The sequence below is a fragment of the Plasmodium sp. gorilla clade G2 genome (genome assembly GCF_900097015.1).
Source record: "Plasmodium sp. gorilla clade G2 genome assembly, chromosome: 11".
NCBI lineage: Eukaryota > Apicomplexa > Aconoidasida > Haemosporida > Plasmodiidae > Plasmodium > Plasmodium adleri (nom. inval.).
The window spans coordinates 398364-421417 of NC_041703.1; the positions used below are offsets into that span (position 1 = coordinate 398364).

Sequence of the window (23054 nt, forward strand, 5' to 3'; positions counted from 1 at the left end):
ATATATGTTCTCACATAGACTAATAAACAATCTAATTTTTTCCTTTAACATTTCCATTGTATGTTAAAAATTCAATGTTTTCATCTAAAAAATAAAGAATAATGAAATAATGAAAAATTATATATATATATATATATTTATGTACATATATTTCTTTATTTTTATTTTTTATATTTTTGCCTAAGTTGTTTTTCATGGCTTCCATATAATTATCATCTTTTAAAGATATCTCTTTTTTCGCCTTATTTATTATATATATTGTATCCTTTATATATTTATATATATAATCCAATTTCTTAAGAATATCCTGAAATATAAATAATAATTTATTTAGCATTATTTTGAGAGGTATAATATATATATATGTATATTTATTTATTTATTTGAATTGTGTTCAAATTTTGTGGCTTTATTATTACTTCCTCTAAAATATTAAAATTTGCTGTGTCAATAAATTGCGTATCTTCCATAATATCTTGAGGTTTATTTTTCTTGTCCAAATTCCTGGATATAACAAATTTGTATTGAATATGAATAATACATATATATTATTTATATATTTTCATAAGATATATATATACCAATACACATTTTTGTGTAATAAAAAATAATTCATAATCATAATTTATATTTTTATTTTATAATTTCCTTTTTTTTACGTTTTATCTTCATCCTTTTTAATATTATAATGTCTTAATTCAGGAAGAAATGTAGAGAAACGACTTAAAAAGTTATCAATGCAAGAGATTATTTTGTTTAATAATAAAGCCTTTTTATTATGTTCATTAATATTTTCTTTCAGTTGCTCTTCTAAATCTTTTTCTTTTTTCATAACGGATTCGGAGGTATGGACAAGATTTTTGTATTCACCTTCTTTATTCTATATAAAGTGATAATATATATATATATATATATATATGATTTTATAACAAAATAGTAATATTCAATAATAATAAATTATACCATTAGTGTTAAATTATTTTTCTCTTCCATATTTTTTATCTTATCCTTAATAATATTTATTTTTCCTTTTAATTTTTCCTGTTTCTTTATTATGAATTCTCTTGAATTAAATATTGTTTCCAATCTATCAAACATATCTAATTGTACAAATTCCGTTGACGTTTCCTTAAACTTTCTCAAAAAGTTAAGACACTTTTCTTCTACAAAGAATATTATATATATATATATATAATATATTTCTTTATGGTGTGTTTTTTTTTTCTTTTCATTTTTTGGAGTCGAACTTTCTTCACTTTCGTGTGTAGCCCTTTTTATTCTATTGTGCATATCGCCAATTTGTTCTTTAAACCTTTTAATTTCTAAATCATATTCTTTAATTTTTTTTTCTTTATTTTTTATTTTCTCTTCTAAAATTATTTGTCTATCATAATTATCCTAAAATTTATAAGTATTTATTTATTCATTTAAATATTTTCATATTTTTAATCCTTTTGTCATTTATTTATTTTTTTTTTTGTGAATACATTCATAGCTTGTTCATATTCTTTATTTAACTTTTCCCTATTTTCATTGTAAACTTTTTCCTTAAAACTATATATAATTAGAAAAATGGAAGCATGTATATTTTTTTTGTATATATAATTTTTAATAAATATATATTCATATTATCATCTCTCTTTCAATATATATATATATATATATATATATATATATATATATATATATATTTATATTGTTGATGATGAACTTGTATTTTATTCTACTTCTCAGGTATAACAAATATGATATTCATATAAGTAATATGGAAAACCTTTTTATATATTCTTATATTTACATAAGGAGCTTTTCAATCTTTATTTATTTATTTGCTTATTTTATTTATTATTTCTTATTTTGAATTTAATACATATATAATATATTAAACATAATAATTATAGAGAAGGATGAATAAGCTATGAATACATACATATAAATATATATACATATAAATATACATACATATAAACATATTTTAGTTGATTTCTCTTTTCAACCTGAAGTAGTTTTCTTTTTCATTAAGGAACTTTCTAATATCAGCATTTTTTCTACTTAAATCTTTATTCTTACATCTTAAATCCTTACATAAATAATAAAACAAAAAAACAAAAAAAAAAAAAAGGAAATAACATGATACATTATGACAACACACACAAAAAAATATATATATATATTTTTATTCATCTTATATTTCCTTTCTTATCTTAGTACTCTTAAATTCAATTGTTTTTTTATTAATAAAGGAATGTCAAGATTTTTAATGATGGATGTAGACATTTCTAAATTTTGTTCGTTATGTTCATTTAAATTTTTCATTTTTTTCTTAATAATTTTTTAAAATTAACATAAGAGGAAAATAGAAAAAAGAGAGGAAAAAAAAAGCTATAAAAAGCTTAGATAAATATATAAATAAAATATTAATAATGAATATGATAAGTATATTATATATATATATATATATATATCATATTATTTACATTAAAAATATATATATTGCTAAAAGTTATTATTATTGAGAGAAATTATTATTTTTTTCTTTATCAAGAAGAAAAAATAAAATAAAATAAATAAAGAGAGAAATAGGATTTCCCGTATACTCATTTATAATTTTTTTTTTTTTTTTAGTACACAAAATGAAGTTTTATATTTCGTAATTTTTGGGTCTTATAATATTTTTTATTAAAAGGGTATATATATATATATATATATATCAAAATAAATAAAATAAAACCTATATATATATATATATATAATATATATATATTTTTATTTTTTTATGTAATTTTCCAAAAAAATATATGTATACTACATTATTAAATATATAGGGTATAATTATTTATAACCATTATAGGTATGATGCATAAGAGTGCATAAGGATATTTCTTCATTACATATTTATTTAATACATATATATCCCTTTTTTGTGATAAGAAGAAGACGATATATCCTTTTTTTCAAGTGAAATATGAGTTACAATTTATGTATCGTCAAAAGAATACCCTTCATTTTAATAATAGGATTAATAATAAAATATATATATATAAATAGACATATAAAAAATATACATATTTTTAACTATAAATGTTCATTTCATGTTTATGTAATAAATGCATACTAATTTTAATATATGATTGTAAATAACCTACAATTATAAAGTTTTTTATTATATTTTTTTCTTTCTTTAGTATATATTATATATATATATATATAATTTGTTTTGTCATTTTTCTTGTACTTATCAACAAAAATTATATATCATTAATCTTAAATATAATTAAATATTTATTTTATAAATTTTTTTTTTTTGTGTCTTATTATTATATATATTAATAATTATTTTATTCACCTAATATTTTGTTTGCATGACAAAAACTATTTATTCATTCTATAACAAAAACTATTCTTATTATATAACTTAATTAATTCTTAAAATCACATAATCGTTGAATTTTTATAAAATAAACAAACTATAATAAAATATTTAAAATTATTAACTTATATATATATAAAAGAATATATTTATTTATATATATATATATATATATATAACTAGATCTATGAAAAATGTTGAACGGTTCTAGATTATATTTATTCTTTCCCCTTTTTCTTTTTTTCTAAAATCTATAAAATAATTTGAAAAAAAAAAAAAAAAAAAAAAAAAAAGAAATTATTCAATTTATTGGATATACATAAAAAGCAGTATGTTTTTTATTAATAGTAGAGGAGTCCTATATAAGTTGATATGTTTAGTGTGTATATTTCAAAGAGGTAAAATAAAAATATTTTTTTATATGCTATACCTTTTATATTTTGTTATTTTATGTAATATAAAAAACATACATATATTACACGATATATTTTTATATGTTCTATATAGGTTATTATTGTAATGATTCTTCCTTGAGGAATCCATTCTTCAAAAAGGTAACATAAAATAAATACAAAATAAAAAGAAAATTAATAATATATAAAATCATGTCTTATATATGAAAAATAGCATCTAATAAATATATATAAATATATATATATATATATATATATATATATATATATATAATACAATTAATTATTATCATTTTCTTATATTTTTTTTTATTGTAGATATTTAAGGATAATAAACGTAAACAAAAATCAAAATAAAATCTTTATGTAGATGTATATATCATACATTTCTCATATATATATGTGGCCTTATACACTTACATGTTTATTATTTCATTTTTATAGAGAATGGAAGTAATATATCAGTTCAGAAATATTCTTATGGAGGATTTCTGAACGTACATAAATTTTTATCAAAATCCAGTATGAGTATCATAAAAGAAATTAAAATTGAAAATAATTTATCTAGTGTTATTAATAAAATAAAGAATATGGATAAATATAATGACAACATATATGACAAAATTTCAAGCTCATGTTCTATATATATAGAAAAACTATTTACAGAGACATATTTAGATATAGACAAATCAATAACATTATTAAATGAATTATTAATAAAAGAAGTAAAATATTTATTATTAACTAATAATGATATAATATCAGAAATAAGTAGAAATAATGAAAAGGATTTTCGAAAACATTTAGTCAATAAATTATATGAAGAATTTTTACAACAAGAACAAAGAGAAGGAGATGAAGAAGAACGTGGATTATTATATATTAACAAAATAGATATGGCAAATAAATTAAGACAAATATTAGATTTATATTCAATGGAACAACCTGAAGCTCAAGAAATTATACTTAGTTTAATACAAATAGATACATCTAAAATAATTATTGATCATAAATCAATAAATAAAAATTTTGATCTTATATTAAATTCTAAAAATCCATATTCTCTCTTAAGACAATTCTTTAATGGGAATGAAGAAATTATAAATGACTCATTTTTAAGAAAATATTGGTTCTGTTTAAAAAATTTACATTTATATCATAAAACATATAACAACCACGTATTATCTAAATTAGGAGATGAATTTAAAAATAGTATCATTCAATATATACAAAATATTATATGTAATAAAAAACAAATATCTATTAACAATAATGAAGAAAGTTATTTTCTTAATAGATATTATTATTTTGATACTTTTATTGCTCTGGTTATATCTAAAGTGCATAATGCGAAAGTTTCTATATTAAATGAAAATGGTATACTTATATCTATTTATATGAATACATTACCAAATAAATATATTCAATTAGTATCAACAAAGTATTTTTCTAACACATTAATATCTAATAGATTATATGATGATCTAACATATTTATTAGTTAGCGAGCATTTTTCTGTTCATCAATATATAACTAGTTTTGAAATATCATATACTTATCTGGATAATGTAGAAATAAATTCTAACGAAAATAATTATAACATCACAAATGAAAGTAATCCCAACATATAATCAAAAAAAAAAAAAAAAAAAAAAAAAAAATGGAAATATTTTTTATAACCATATGTTGAATAAAGTATATATATATATAATATATGTTTGTGTTTAATACATTTTGTAATTTTATCATTTTATCTATGTTACCCCTTTTTTTTTAGGCATTAATATAAGCCCCCTTTCGTCACAAGAAAATGATGATATCGAAAATTGTATCAACAATGATATTAATACACTTGCAGAAGAACAACAAAATAATAAAGTTAAATATTATAAATCATTAAAGGATATTTTGTCTCATTATAAAAAACTTCATTCATTTAATAAAGAAAGTATTTATCTCTTACTGCTTAATATAATTAAAGGTCATTTAACCAATTTAAGTTTATTATTTTCATTAGAAATACTTAATTATCTTGATACATATTGTAATGATTATCTTGAAGACGAACCAGAAATTGATGAAACAGAAGTTGAATATATAGAATATATAAATAAAAAGAAAAAAATGAAAACAAACAAAAGATTTAAAAATAAACATAAAAGAAAAAATTTCACATTCCATTTTTATTATTATGATACACCAGAAGAAGATAATATTTCAAATAATATTATGGAAAATACCAATCCTAATAGTATATATGATAATGACGTATTGAAAAAATTATACAATGATATTGATGATAACAATATATCACATTCTCCATCTAATGATATGCAAAAATTAATGAAAGAGGAAAATAATGAAATGAAAAAATTATCGCATAATGATAAAAAAGAATTAGTATTTACTAATACATCAAATAGTATACAACCTGATGTTGCTAAATTATTAAATAATGAAATTAAGATATCTTCATTAGATACTTTAAATGAATCTAATAAAAAAATATCAAATGAAAATTCTTATAATACATTATATAACTCTATAACAACAAACAAATCATCGCATGATTTAAATAAAACTTTATTAGATAATCCAGACTTAACATATGATAGTATAACAAAATTAAAATCGGAAAATATATCTAATGCAGAACGTCCTAATAATTTAGTACAAAAGATGCAGGGTCCTACATTTAAGGATGAAAATAAAAATGAAAATGGTGATAAATATATCTTTCTTCAAAATAAATCGGAGTTTATAAATAAGTATACAGATGATACAAAAAAGGATACATTGATAGAAAATGGAATTGATCTGTATGGTAATATTGGTAGTTGGGATAATATCGCTATTTCAAAAAATGATCATCAATATGAAAATGATCATCAATATAAAAATGATCATTCATATCAAAATGATCATTCATATAAAAATCATCATTCATATCAAAATAATGATAGTATTAAACTTTATGATAATTCTAAACATCATAATATTGATGATACCATAGTTAATTTTCTGAACATATCAGGTGATGATGAATCTCATAAAACAAAAAGAATGCCAAAAGGTAAAAGTAAAAAAAACGATATATTACCAAATAGTAAAAACCATAAGGACAGAAATGATAAAAAAGGAAATGGAGATAATCATATTTCTATGAACGATTTAATGTTAAATTCGAAATATTTTAAAAACTTATGTAAAAAGAAAAAAATGATGGAAAAGGAAAAAATTAAAAGTATTAGAGAATTAAAAAATGATCTACTAAAAGCTAAATATATAATGTTTAATAAAAAATCTTTATTTTTAAATGAACAAATTTTAAGAAATATTTTTGAATCAACATTTTTTGATACTAAACAAATGAAAAATTCTATAATACAAATTATTTCTTCATATGAAATAGGAAATTTATCTGATATCTTAAATATTAATATGAGTAATATAAACTTTCATTTTTATAAATTAAAAAATATATTTCTCAGTAAAAAAAAAACACTTAATTATTTTAAATTAAATACAAATCAATATGTCATTCATAAAATTGAAAACAAATTATATTCAGTATTTACTCTTGTTTGGATACATTATACAAATTATTTAAGAAAAATATTAGATATCTTTTCAACCAAAGAATTAGATTTATTAGCTCAAAAATATTATCATCTAATTCATACAAATCAAGATGAATATAATCTAATTCTACTTAATACGTATGGATTTACTCATGCATTTATGATGTATATATTATTAACTTATATAGGAAAAAATGTCTATTTTATAACATCAAACAAAACAATACATATAAAACATGAAGTACTAGATAATCATAATTCTATAAATATAATACAAGCATATAATGGTTCTTATATTATAAGTACGAATAAATGTGTATCCGATATTTTAAGTAAAAATATTGGGGCTAATAGGAAAATTCATGTGGGATATGACTTGAATTTATATACAATACCGACAATTGGTAAGGAAAGAAAAAAAAAAAAAAAAAAATAATATATATATATATATATATATATATATTTATGTATTTATATTTTTGTGTATAGATAAAAATATACCCAATATAAATAATAAAACAGAACTAGATAGTGAAAATATAATTGCCCTATCCAAAAAAAGTATAGATCATACTCTATCGTCTATAGATTATGATATCATATCTCATAATATGGAAGAAAAAAAAGACACTGAACATTTTAACTTTCTCACCATTTATAGAAATGAAAATGCCTATAACATAAATCAAATTCCATCATTAATAACAGCCATTTTATGCGGCAAAAACTATGATAGGAATAAGATAAAAAAATGTATCAAAGATGACAATATATTTTCTTCCTTCAGTAAAAAATTAAATTTAATTATACAAAAGTTTTATGATAATAATACAAATTTTAAGCATATTTCTCTTTTATCAAAAAAAGATATCAAACAAAATGTTTTTATCAACTTTTATGAAAATGAAAAAATACGTAAGACATAATAAAAAATATTAAATATTAAATATATATTTTTTATGCTAAATGTAAATATATATAATATATATATATATATATATATATATATATTTATATTCATATATTATTTTTTATTATAACAGTTTTGAGAACATTGGTGGCATACATGTACAACATGTTAGAAGATATAGACAATTTGCATAAAGAAAAAGAAATAAGACATCATCTTTCTTTTGTCTATAATATTATAAAATTGTATATTCTAAAAAATAAAACTGAAGATTATACATATTATGTATATTTGCATTCATTAGAGGAAATAATTTTTAAGTATAAGTTGTATAGCGAAAAATTATTTGAAATTCTTAAACATTTAAAAATTAAACATGAAGGTAAAATATTATTAAAAATATAAATGTACATTATTTGTTTATGCACCATTCTTATAAATAATATAATATACACATATATATATGTATATATATATTCATATTTATCTGTTTATTAATCAAACCTATTTTTTTTATGAACCGTCTTATTATTCTCAGATAATCAAGAATATATGGAGGTACTAGAAATTATATCACTAATATTTTATGGAATGAAAATAAACGATCTTGCAAAATATAAAAGAGAAAATATACCCCAAATGAATTCTGAAATATTAACATTAGATTTAATTGATATAATAAATATTATGATATTTTTTAACAATTTTTTGAATAAAATAAATAAAACAGAAGAAATGAAATTTATAATTGACAAGGAAAGAATTATAGAATTACATATTGTAGAAATTAAAAACATTATACAAAGAATTATCGATTCACATCCTAATTATTTTTATGATGTTATAGATAAACAAATTGAAGATACTATAAGAGATATATTGTTAAAGAAAATGAAATATGTATTTATTCAATATAAGAATTTTATTGAAGATGATTTAAAAGAATTTTCATTTAAATTTTATGATAATATAAAAAATGAAAAGTCTTTCTTAATAATTCAAGAACCTAATACTTATAATTATCCTATTGATATTTCTTATACAAAAGTAGAAAATTTTGAGCAGATTTTCTTTTTAGATTTAATAGAATATTCATATTTAAATTATACTAGTTCGAATTTAAATACAATAAATAATAATAATAATAATGAAAAAAAAAAACAAAATGAAAAATATAAGAATCACAATTATAGTAAAGATAATATTTTAGATCTCTATGAACATGTAAGTATGATCAGTTTATTTTATCACACATTTAATATACCTAAGGAATATAATGACAAATTGTTTGAAGAAATTTATAGTTTTGCTCAATCAGGGACAGCATCAAAATCATTTGTTAAAAAAGGTCATCTATGGGCCCGAAACGGTAATATATTAATTTTATAAGCAAACAGATAAATGGATATATATACATAAATACACACATATATATATAATATATATATATAATATATATATATTTTTATATATGTACATATTTTATAATATTATGATTAATTTTACTTTTATGCAGTTACCGACAAAACATACGATAATCTACGTTTGATAAATTTACAAAGACATCTCCGATATTTTTTTGAAAGCTCCGATATTGATCAACTGATAAATTATATGTTGAATTATGAAAAAATCAAAATAAATCTAAGAAATCAACAAGAAACATATAAAGAGAAATATAATAGTTTATATATGTGTATAAAAGAACAGTGGTTATATAAATATCATGTTAAAAAAAGAAAATACTTTTTATCTAACATTGATATAGAATTTCATTTAAATTCACATGATATAAAATTATGTTTAGAAAAATATAAAAATCACCATAATTCAAACAATAAGATATATTCTGAAAAATATTTACATTTGAATACATTAACAAATATTATGCTAAATATATTAGCATATGAATTACATAATATTTATAAAATTGAAAAAAAGCTTCATTCCATATTTTCACTTATGAATATGAAATCCAGTGATATAAATAATAAAATACATATTAACATTAACAAAATATTAACTACAAAACAGAAAATTGCACTCTTCTATTATTCGTCTAATGTATTAATACATATCATAGAAATATTAAGTCAATATTTTAAAAAAAATATACTATATTTCTCAGAAATAAAAAATGAGGGCATATATGAGATACACTCATTTTTAATGCAAAAGGAAAAACATGAAGAGAAAATTATCATATTAAAAGAAGCAAATGTTTTCAAGATCTACAATCCGGATAATAAAATATTTAGGAATGATATGAATCATTTAATGGAAACAAGTAAACAAATAATAAATAAATATAAAAATAAACATATAAAAATATACACATATAAATACATATACATATAATAATATACATATATGTCCATATACATATATATTTCCTTACTATTATTACAGGCATTACTCTATCATGTTATGACGAACTAATGAAGAAAAATCTATACCTTGAAAATTTAGTAAGAATATACACAGACAAGGATGACGTTTCACAAGAAGACATTCAACAGATTATAAATAATTTTTCCTTTGAAAAGAATTATGAAAATATAAAAGAAATGACAAAAGAATTATTAGGCCGTAATGATATAAATACATTTAAAAAATCCTACTTAACTAATATTATGGATCTAAAAATTGAACAGATAAAAAATGAAACAATAAAAAGAAAATATATTAATATTTTATATAATGAAATATTTTCTCTCCTCCTTTTTGAACCATATAATGATATAGACAATTTATTGAATGGTTTATTTTTATGTGATAAAGGCCTTTTAGAATGGTTTAATATTTCTTTATCTGAAGCAAAAATAGATTCAAGTATTTATGATAATTTACACATATTTATTTACACCTTAAAATATATGATAAAAAAAATAAAACATATAATTAATATAGAATTTTTGGAAAAACAACAATTAGAAGGAGAATCCATACAATTATTTAAAATAAAAGATAAACATGAAAATGAAAATGAAAAAATACCAAATATCGATTTTAATGAAATATTCCCTAATTTTTTAAAAGAAAAAATAAAAAACAAAAATAACAACAATTTATCATATTTTAAATGGTTAGAAGAATTTAAAATTGATAAGAATGCCAAATTACAAATATTAGAAGATATGGAAAATTATAAATTTTCTATAATGTCATCAAATGATGAACCTGACTATAATTTTTTATCTTTAATTGGATTAGCTCATTCATATATTCAAAATTTCGAACAATTAAAATTAGGAATATATCCTACAATAACATATAATAGTGTTGCTACATTGAACAAATTATATAACTTATATTTTGTAAATGAATTAATGGATTTTGTCAATATATTAATAAATCATATATTAAACATATATAAAAAATTTTTTTATAAAAGAAAAGAATTTTTTAAAGAAGCTAACGTTCAATTAAGTGTCAAACGAAAGAAAGAATTTGCGAATCTTATTTTATATAACAAAAATTTCGATGACCAAATAATAAATGAGAAATCTGAAAAGAAAAATAATACAATGGAAGATAAAGACGTTATTAAAAGTAAAGAAATAAATAAAGAGGATAAACAAAATACAGAAAATAATACAAACAATAATAACCATGAATATATTAAGATTGATGAAAAAAATTGGATGAGAGAAAAATCTAACACTGATATTCATACATATCATTTGGATTACTTATTCAAAAATATGTATTCTTTCTTTTATTCCATACTAGAATGTGAAAAGTATGAAAAATGCTTTTTTCATAAAAATGATTACGTAAGAAATGTTCTCAAGAAATATCTTAAGAAGACATCATTTAATAAAAATATGATATGGATACTACCAATATTGTCATACCATTTTAATAAACCATTGACAGTACTTTATATGAAAGATGAACATGATATATATATGTATAAATATCAAGAAGAAAGTGAAATAAAGTTTAGTATTCAAATATTAGTTGAAGAAGGAAACAAAATGTATTTAATTTTACCAACATATTTTCTCTATATAAATGTTCTGAATATTATTACAAACATGTTAATACAAAATGAACACATATATAAAAGGAAATTATATGAAGGAAAAACAAATGAAAGGAATAAAAATATTGAGGTACAAAATACAGAATCGAAGGGAATAGACAAGAATAATGATATAGAAAAAGAAAGAATATTAGAACATCATAATATGAATAACGAAAAAAGTATTAAACATATCTATTCAAGTAATCATTCATGCGATATAGCATTAGATTTAAACATAACAAATAATATCCTTTCTGATAATTATTATAAAAAAATGTTTGAAATAATATTAGAAAAAATCCATTTATATGCAACAAAAAAAATAAATATATACACATTACTTATATCGATAAGAGAAGATATATCAAATTTTAAATATGTAATATATTATAACAATTTTAAAAAGTTCATGAAAATAATGGATAGTTTTTTTCTTTTACTTAATTCGAAGATGAATATAAATATCGAATTTTCATTTGATGAAATTATGAACACTCCATATATGGTAGTAAAAGGTTCTATTAATAATGTAATAAATTTTATAGAAAAAGAAAATTATGGTATCTTCGGATTAAAAATAAAAAAATTTTATACATTTATATTAGATCATTATGATAGTAAGAAATATTACACTAATACATTTTTAAAATTATTAGACTTTTTATTGAATGCTATAAATAATGAAATTGATTACGAAAATAAAAATATAAAAAATATCCAACTTAATACAGAAATGTATATAAAAAAAATGGAATATATTGAAAAGTTGAAAATACTAGAATCATATATAAATTGTGAGCATATAAAAGTCATAAGAAATATGATGAAATATGTTGAAATAAATTTACACAATATAATTAATTTTGTAGTATTTAAAAGTAAAAATAAACTTAATAATGAAAATAATTATATCAATAATATTTATATAAAAAATTATAGCAACAGTAATATTTATAATAATAATAATAATAATAATAATAATAATAATAATACCCTTTTTAGTTACATAAATAATTATAACATTATAAATAATATTAACAAAAAGGATATTCTATATCATTGTTGTTCGATATACGATTATAATGAATTAGGAGCTACCAAATTAACCTTAAAATATTTTAATGAACTAGAAAAGAAGTTTATTAAAATCAACGATTTTCTAAATGTTTTAGAAAAATTATCTAATGAAGAACTTAATTATGATGAATGGTATTCTATAGCTTCTAAAATACATATAGATTATTTCAATAATTTAGAATTATTTTATTTTCATTATATGAATGAAAAATTATTTTGGAAAGATGGTTCTATATTATTTACAGATAAAATTGTAAAATATTTAAAAAAGAAAAAATTATACATCTCTACAGAAGATCTAGAAAAGTTACATAATAACAAATTAACATATAATGAATATAAACATATATTATATCAATCTAAAATTATTAGTAAAGTAAATAAAAATGTAGATATCACATATTTAGACAAAGAAAATTATGCTATGTCACTTATTTGGTCTTTTTTTAACACAGAAATTGTAATTAATGGTACTCATGTAAATTTTGATGATATATATTATAAAATGGAAGAATTTTATGAGAAAAATAAAAGTAAAAATTTAAAAGAAACTTTATATGTACTAAAAAAAAATGATATATATCAATTATATAATTCAATGATATTATTCCATCGACTTATAGAATCTATTGATAAAAAAATTTTCGATAAATATAAAGCATATAAAATTACTAATATGTTATTTGATGAGTTAATGAAAAAAGGAATATATATATCTGGAGATTCTCAAATTACGAAAGAATATATTCAATCTATATTTGATTATAATCTTTGGAAGAAAGAGATACAAAATGTAAAAATAAGTAATAATAATATAAGAACATTAGTATCTATAAAATATATTAATTATTTTAAATCTTCTATACTTATTAATTTATTAAATTTTTTATCAAATACAAAATTATATAATAGAATCATTAATATAATAACATATATGATATATAGAATATTCAAATTAGGAAATACACAAAATGATATATTGAAAGTAATAAAAACACAAGGAATTCTTTTTGGTAGTATAGATGTATTTAGACTTATATTAATTAAATTAAATATACCATTAGATGTATTATCAATTGGGTTTACACTTCTTTTAAAAAATTTAAATTACATAACAGAAAATTGTATTATTCAAGATTTTATAGAAAGTATTGATTTTAGAAGATTCTTTTCGAATTTATTTTTTTTATTACATAATTTTATTGAACAATATTATTTCAAAACCATATTAAAGTTATTATTAGGTTATCCATTTATTGTAAATTTTATAAAAAATAATGAACATAAAGTAAAAGAAATCTTTATACATTTTAAAAATTTCATATTATTAAATTTTGGTACACATATTAATTTTTTTCAACATTTATATGATAATATTGAAAAAAAATTTATAACGTATCTAAAATATTATATAACCAAATTTTTAAATAATCTATTACCATTTTCAACTGATATAAGTACAAAAATAATGTTATTCCAAAATGATCAAATGAGTTCATTACAATTTATCGAATTTACAGATGAAGAAAATATAATTCCTTTATATTACAATATAGTTAGTTTAATACAACATGAGCCATTTATTAAAGCATTTATGAATAAATCACTTATGGTTTATGCAAAGATTTTTTCTAATACGAATGCAAAAATTCAATTATCCCGCTTACAGCTCATTCAAAATATGTATGATAAATGGTTAGAAGGGAATACTTATAAGGAAGCAAAAGGTTATGAACATAATAAAACAACAAGAGATCAAAATATAAACGACACAACAAAGCGTAGTTCTTCTTTTATACAAACATTATACGTACCTATAAAAAAGAGGCAAAAAAAAAATATAATGAAAGGGAAAAAATATTTTGTCTTTCCTTATACTCAAATGGATTTAAAACCATACAATAATATGACATATCAAAATGAGAATAAACTATTGGATGAATCAAAAAATATTACTTACATCAATAATACAATTAAAAGGAATATTGAATATGTTCCATTTATAAAAAATAAAAAAAGCGATAACTATAAATATGATACACATAATAGTAAAGATAATGAAAAATATATTTCCATTTATCCCATTTTAAATAAATTTGACCAAAAGAAAAGAAATCATTATGATAGTAATAATAATAATAGTAATAATAATGATGATGACTGGAAGAAAAAATATGTTTTTTTTGAAACGCCTAATATGTCACTCCTACAAAATAATAACACAAATGATAAAATAAAATTTTCTTATACCCAATTGTACAATTATCGAACATTAAGTTGCTTAGAAAAATTATTTATACATGGTTTTCAACATGTAGAAAACAATAAAGAAATAGAAAAAATAAGAACAAATAATAATTCGATGATAACATGTAGTGATTTATATAAAGAAGAATGGACAGAACAAATATATAATTTTTCATTGAACAAATTATCTATCAAAGAAAGACATATATATTCATATACTCATAATTTAAAATTAATCATAATGAAAGGAGAAAAAAAAAATATAAAATGTGAAATATTTTTCAAACTATATCTTAATAATTCAACTGAATATAATTTAAAAATTAGTAGAACAGATATAGTTATAGTAGATTTTAATATTTTTAGAAAAAACAATGAATTATGTTTTCTATACATAAATAAATCACACCAAAAAATATATAAATACAACAAAATGGACAATAATAGTAATAGTAGTAGTAATAGTAGTAATAGTAGTAATAGTAGTAGTAATAGTAGTAGTAATAGTAGTAGTAATAGTAGTAATAGTAGTAGTAGTAGTAATAATATGGATTATTCTTCAATACAAAATAATACTCACTTTTGTTATAAGGTAGAAATGGTTCCCTTTTATAAAACAAACAATATCACAAAATATCTAAAAGATGTTTTTCATCATATTGATCAAAAATATCATTATGATACACAAAAGAAAAAAAATGAAATAGGAGAAATATTAAATGATATAGATCCTAATGATAATTTATATAGTTATCCCTTCAATATTATGGATAATATGAAAAATAATAATAATAGTAATATAAATCATCACGTTCATAATATAGAGGAAAAAATGAATACTAAAAAAATAAAACATATTAAAAATAAACAAAATGATTTTTCTTATAAAAATAATAGATCAATGGATATTCCCAAAAATAATGAGATGAAAAAGAAAAATGTGTTAAAAAACTTTTTTGGAAAGATTAAAGGAAAAATAAATAAATTTAAAAGTAATATTAAAAAAGATTATTATCAAGAATATAAGAAAATACCCGAAATAAAAGATAAATTATATCCAAACCTTGAAAAACTTCAAGATACCTTAAAATATTTAACTGATAAAAATATTATAAATAAATTATTAGAATTTGAATATTATCATTCCAATAAATGGTCTTCAGATATCTTTGGTGTTACTATTCAAAATATGAAGGGAACCAACAGAAATATAAAATTAATATTAGAAATTGGGGATTATAAGTTAACAAATTATTATGAAATAAATGTTAATGATAAAAAAAATATTCTATCTCTACAAAAGCTAGATAACTTTGTTAAAAAAAATAATTTGAAAAATGGAGTAATGCAAAAATTGAGAAGATATAAAAAGCTACATTTTATATTAAAGCATTTATTCTTTTTTAAAAATGAAATGAAAAATGTTGAATATTTTAAAATTGAAAGAATAATTACTGATACAAGTGAAAAGGACAGTAATAATAAAAGAAATTATAATATAGAAGGTTCTAATATAATAGAAAGAGATAATATTGAAATAAAACATAACAAAGAACAAGAAGATCAACAAAAAAAAGATATACAACGACAAAAACAAGGACAAAGTCAAAATGTCATAGAAACATATATGAATGCACATTCTCAAAAAGAAGAAAAAAACAAAAATGATACATTGGAATATTTAAAATTTACATGGTATAATAATAATAATAATAATAATAATAAAATATTACAAGAAATTATTTTACCAGTCAGATCATTACATCAATTTAAATTAAACAATAATAATGGTAATGTCTTATGTAAATCAGATGTTAATATTCAGAATGTATTAAATTTTATGAAAGAACAAAATGATATACCAGAAGATCCTAAAAAGGATATAAAAAATGTTTATCATGATGATCCATATTTCGATGACATAAATAATTATAAACATTCTAATAACACTTTAGATAGTTTTAATAAACATCATATTAAGAACAATATGAATCATCCATCATCTAAAAAAGATAATTATGATGAGAAATATTTTTCAGATTATAGAAAATATTTTCATAAAATATATCCATTAAATGAAGAAGAGAAATTTATAATAAGAAATAAAATACATCATCAATATATTTTATATAAATATAGACTTGCTATGTTATCTGTTATTATTATAAAAACAAATCACTTGACAAATTTAAAAAGAATGAATATAATAACAAATGATTATTTAAAAAATAAACATAAATATTATAAAAACATACAGTATCATCAAAATGAATTATTTCAAAAGAAACATGTATATATACCAAATAGACAATATATAATTAAAAAAAAATTAGAATGTATCATAAGCTTAGATTATTATAAATCACTAAAAAAAGCTTTACAAGAAAATAATGTACTAAACAACTTTTTACAAGACTTAACTGTTGAAATAAGTAATATTAATATATTGTTTTATAAATATTTTTATACTGATAATTCAAATATCCATTCATCAAGTTTTTATTTAGATAAATTGAAAAACATAAAACAATTATGTCCAATAATATATAAATTAAAAAATCAGGAAAAATATAATCTAGATGATATATCAAAAGTTGATGATACTATCAAATTAAATTTTAATAAAAAAATAGAATATGATATAAAAGAATGTGAACAAAAAATAGGATTATATGGAAGTAATATTGCTTTTTTTGGAAAGACTTTAGATAATTCTATAGGGAAAAAAAAAATTAAAAATATTGCCATGTTTTCTTATGAATGTGAAAGATCAATTTTTCTTGAAAAAAATTTAAATGACTTGGATGATTATCACAAAAACTTTTGTATTAATATAACAGATAATATAAATAAGAATAAAAGTGCAGAACAAAATGATTATTACAATAATACATATTTGAAATCTATTAATACAACTTGGTTTGATATGATATATAATACATTTACATCTAATAAAACATTTGATTATAAAGGGCAAAAAAAATTTAGTGAATTTAAATGCTTTGGATTTGCTGATAGAGATGAATTAAAAGAATATGAAAAAAAAGAGGGTGCTAAATGTAAAATAACAATATTAAGTAAAACACTTTTTGTTCTACAAAATTTTATAGATAAATATTATATCTTAAAAAATGAAGAAGGAATACATAATGGTAATGCATATAATATTTATGTTTTATATAAAAATATTTATACAGTTATTATATATATGTTAATGTATGAAACCCGAATATTTAAACCTTTAAGAATTCAACAAAAATTAAATAACATAGGGAAGAAATATAGTATGTTATTATATACAAAAAAAAATTATTCCAACTATTTAAAACTCATGTTAGAAAAAACAAGTTCATTATATTTAGAAATAGAACTATTATATAATGAACATGTATTCTTAAGAAATATATCCTTTCCTAATGATTCAGTATACATATTAATGAATGAACACAAACCTTTTAATAAGGATACATATGGATATAAATTATCTGAAAATCCATATGAATTATCTAATGAAGGAGATGATAATACTAGAGTTTATGCATTTTTTGTTCTTAACTTGTTAAGCTTTTATCCAGAAATTCAAAAAAGCTTATTATTATCATCACACAATGAGGATTTGATTTATACTTTGTTAGATATAAATATACAACAAATAAATGAACAAATACAAAACAAAGAACATTCTAATGATCAAACTTATTTTAAAACAGCTAATCAACAAACAAGTGATCAAAGGAAAAGCAACGAAGGTATTACTCAAATGGTTTTAAAGCCATTGGGAGATTTATATAATTATTTCTTTTCTAAAAAGAAGGAAGAGGAAAAGACTGACGAAAATAAAGGGGCAATGAATATATTAGAAGGTGGTACTGAAGGGGAGGAGAAAATATTAACAGATGATCTAAAATTCAAATACAATCTAACAAAACAAACAAAAGAAGGACAAATGGATAAAGATCAAAATATAAAAAGAGATATGGAAAATAATTCGTCAAATGTTTTATTAGAAGAATCAAAGAAAAATTGTAAAAATTTTGTAAATTCTTCAAATACTACAAATTCTACAAAATTTGCAAATTACACCAATTCTTATGAAATAAATGATTTTACGTGGATGGAAAAAGACCAAATTGATGAAATAAAAAGATTAATTGTAGAACATGGATTAGTAAAATCTTTTATAAAAGGAATTCATTTAATGTATTTACAAGTATATTTAAAAGATAATAATTATTTAGAAGCATATAAAGAAGCATTAAATAAAGAATTAGAAAAAACAGATTTTTATATGCATTTTATTAAAACATCTCCACCTTTTCATTTTCAAAATTATAACGTTCATCACTTATTATTATTTTCATTTTATTATGGTTTTTCGGATTTAATAAGAACAAGAAGAACTTATGTTAATCTTGAATCTACAATTAATAGAACAATAGAAAATAATAAATCCATATATATGTACAGAACAAATTCGTATACAAATTTCAACCTTGATGCAGACAAAAGAGTAGCATTAAATACAATACATCAAGAATTAGCCAAATTTATATATAAAGAAGCAATACAATATAGATATCTAAACCCGTATAAAACATATAAAGATCAAGAAAATACAACTACATTTATATATAATAATAATAATAATAATAATAATTTAGATAATGTTATATTTAAATTTAATGAAGAGAAAGAAAAGGAACTCATAGATTTAATCATAATTAATAAAAAAGAACCTATTTATAATAAAAAAGATATAAAAGAAATTATAATCTTTGTTCAAATAATGGTTGAAAATTTTATATATATTTTAAACAATTATCCATCTAGTTTTAGCTTAAGTAAACATTCTTCATATTACAATAATTTTATTAAAAATGTTAAACAATATTTCTTTTCTTATAAAAAAGAAAATAATGTTATATATCTAATAAGTCAAAGAGATATTGATTTCAACATTTCTTCTATATTACATATAAGTGAGAAATCTACTGTTATGAATATTTTAAAAAATATTATAAAATTTATTTTTCTAGCTGCTACTAGATCATATGATGTGGACCCATTTGTACAAAAAGTATTAAATATAAATCAAAATAGTACACATAATTTAAAAGAAGATTATTCAAAGGAAAAACAAAAATATGTAAATTTAAAAAGTACATATGCATTCATACAAAAAAATTATAATGTACGTAGTATTAAACAATGTTTTAAAAACTGTTTAAAAAAAACAAAAAATGTATTTAATAAAATTTCTAATGTTACTAAAAATAGGAATCCATCTGTAACATATGAACGTTTTGATGTCCAACCTCCTTTAAATGATGATTATCTAGATTCTGTATTTTTTAAAAAAAAAGAACAATCAAAAGGAAATAATATAGCTACCAAAAAGAGTAAGAATAAAAAAAATGATAAGGTTATAAAAAATATATATATACATGAACAACCATTTTTGTCGAAACTAAAAATGAGATGTGCTATAATGCAGAAAAAATTATCCATGTCGATGAAAAAAAAAAATAATAATAATAATTATAATGATCATAATTATTTTAGTGATGAAAATAATCCATATCGTTGTGATTATCTACCATCTTCGAATGATAAGCAATCAAGTCGAGAAGATGAAAAATCAATAAATATAAAAATACATAGGAAAAAAGAACCAAAAGAAAATAAATATTATAATACAGATCAACAAATAATAAATGATAATAACTATTATTTATCTACTAATAAATTAAATGATACACAAAAAAATAGATATCAAGGTATAAAACCAGTTAATCAGGGTAAACATATTGAAAAAAATATTATAAATGAAAAACTTAACAGATTTCAAAAAAATTATTTTGATGAAAAAAATAATTTGAGTCATGCCAAATTTGAACAACAGATACAAAAAGAGAAAATAATAAATAATGAAAAAATAAGAAATAATAATGAAGATAGCATAAATAGAAACGGAATAATGAATCATAAATATATGTATAATTCTTCATATATTAATAGAGGTATAGATGGAAATGATAGAAATATTAGAAACATTAATGATCATAATGATACATATATTGATGAGAGGCAAGAAAATAATCCAAATTTAGACATAAGAAAAAATTTATATAATATGAAAAATAAAAAGGAAAAAAAAAGTGATAATATTAATAAATATAGTTTTACACAATTTGTTCAAGTGAATGATAATATACATAAAAATAATAATAATATTAATAATACAATAAATGTTATTCCTAAAAATAGTACAACAAAATTCACGACGTTAGGAAGATTTTTAGGTACTCGAATGAACAATTTATATTCTAGATTAAAAAATGAATTATTTTCATTTACATTAATAAATAGTTATGACTTTTTTTTAAGAAATAGTATATATTTTTATCGTAGTAATATGTTCACAAAATATATTACCTATTATGCAAAAAGAAATGTAATACAAAGTTTAGATATGCTATTTTTGATAGTAAGAGATTATGAATTAAATACTTCTTTAACAAATACATATTCTATAAAACATAGTTTATTTAATATATGTTTATTTAAATTACAAAACATATCTATAAATTTTAAAAATATATTAAATATTATAGATGAACAAAAAATGGATACAATAGTATCAGGAGCAATATCTATTATACATATGTACTATACTGGAAATATAAAGTTTATAGAAGATTTAATTAATAAAATAAATATAATTTTATCTAAAAATTTTATTTTAAAAAAATTATTTGCTGATTTTATTTCTTATGTTACCATTTCATCAATACAAACTTTTATATTACATTTTCATTCAAAATATAAAAAAAAAGTACTTAATTTCTTAATTTCATTTTTAAATAATATATCTAGTACAATCTCAAGTATACTAAGTGAACCTTTTTTTCAGTCCTATATATGTACCAATTTTATAAAACTTGGAGAATCATTTATTAGTGAGTTTAATGCAGAAAATACAGTATATGCATTTTTTATGGATGTAGGAGAAATAAACTTTATTGATATTATTATAGCTTATGCTTACCATTTCTTCCCAAAGGCAGTAAATGATTTTACTCAAATGTCATAAAACGTTACAAAAAAATGAATACATATATATATATATATATATATATATATATATATAACTATTTCATTTTTTTTTTATTTCACTTGATTGTGTCTTATTTTTATTAATTAAAACGAATTTCATATATAATAAATATATATATATATATATATATATTTGTTAATGTTTATGTTTGTATTTATATTATTATTATTATTTTTTTTTTTTATTATGCATTAAACAATATATGCATATATATATAATAGATAATTTAATTTTTTTCTTTTTTTTTTTTTTTTTTTTTTTTTTTTTTTTTTTTACAGAACTAATAATATTTTTCATTTGAAAAAATAA

At 18.9% G+C, this 23054-nt stretch overlaps 2 protein-coding genes across 2 annotated transcripts; one reads left to right on the forward strand and one right to left on the reverse strand.

Moving 5' to 3' along the window:
* Positions 1 to 31: 31 nt before the first annotated feature.
* Positions 32 to 2316, reverse strand: PADL01_1111100 (conserved Plasmodium protein, unknown function; the record flags this gene model as incomplete). Its single annotated transcript, XM_028682565.1, has 9 exons — positions 32 to 84; positions 181 to 307; positions 420 to 504; positions 660 to 880; positions 964 to 1163; positions 1248 to 1398; positions 1488 to 1554; positions 1998 to 2080; positions 2212 to 2316. 9 exons carry the CDS (start codon positions 2314 to 2316, stop codon positions 32 to 34), a joined length of 1092 nt encoding a protein of 363 aa, XP_028538830.1.
* Positions 2317 to 4307: 1991 nt separating this feature from the next.
* PADL01_1111200 (conserved Plasmodium protein, unknown function) lies at positions 4308 to 22721 on the forward strand (the record flags this gene model as incomplete). The annotated part of the gene is made up of 7 exons (XM_028682566.1): positions 4308 to 5397; positions 5561 to 7768; positions 7854 to 8279; positions 8408 to 8656; positions 8813 to 9643; positions 9791 to 10561; positions 10684 to 22721. 7 exons carry the CDS (start codon positions 4308 to 4310, stop codon positions 22719 to 22721), a joined length of 17613 nt encoding a protein of 5870 aa, XP_028538831.1.
* Positions 22722 to 23054: the final 333 nt, after the last annotated feature.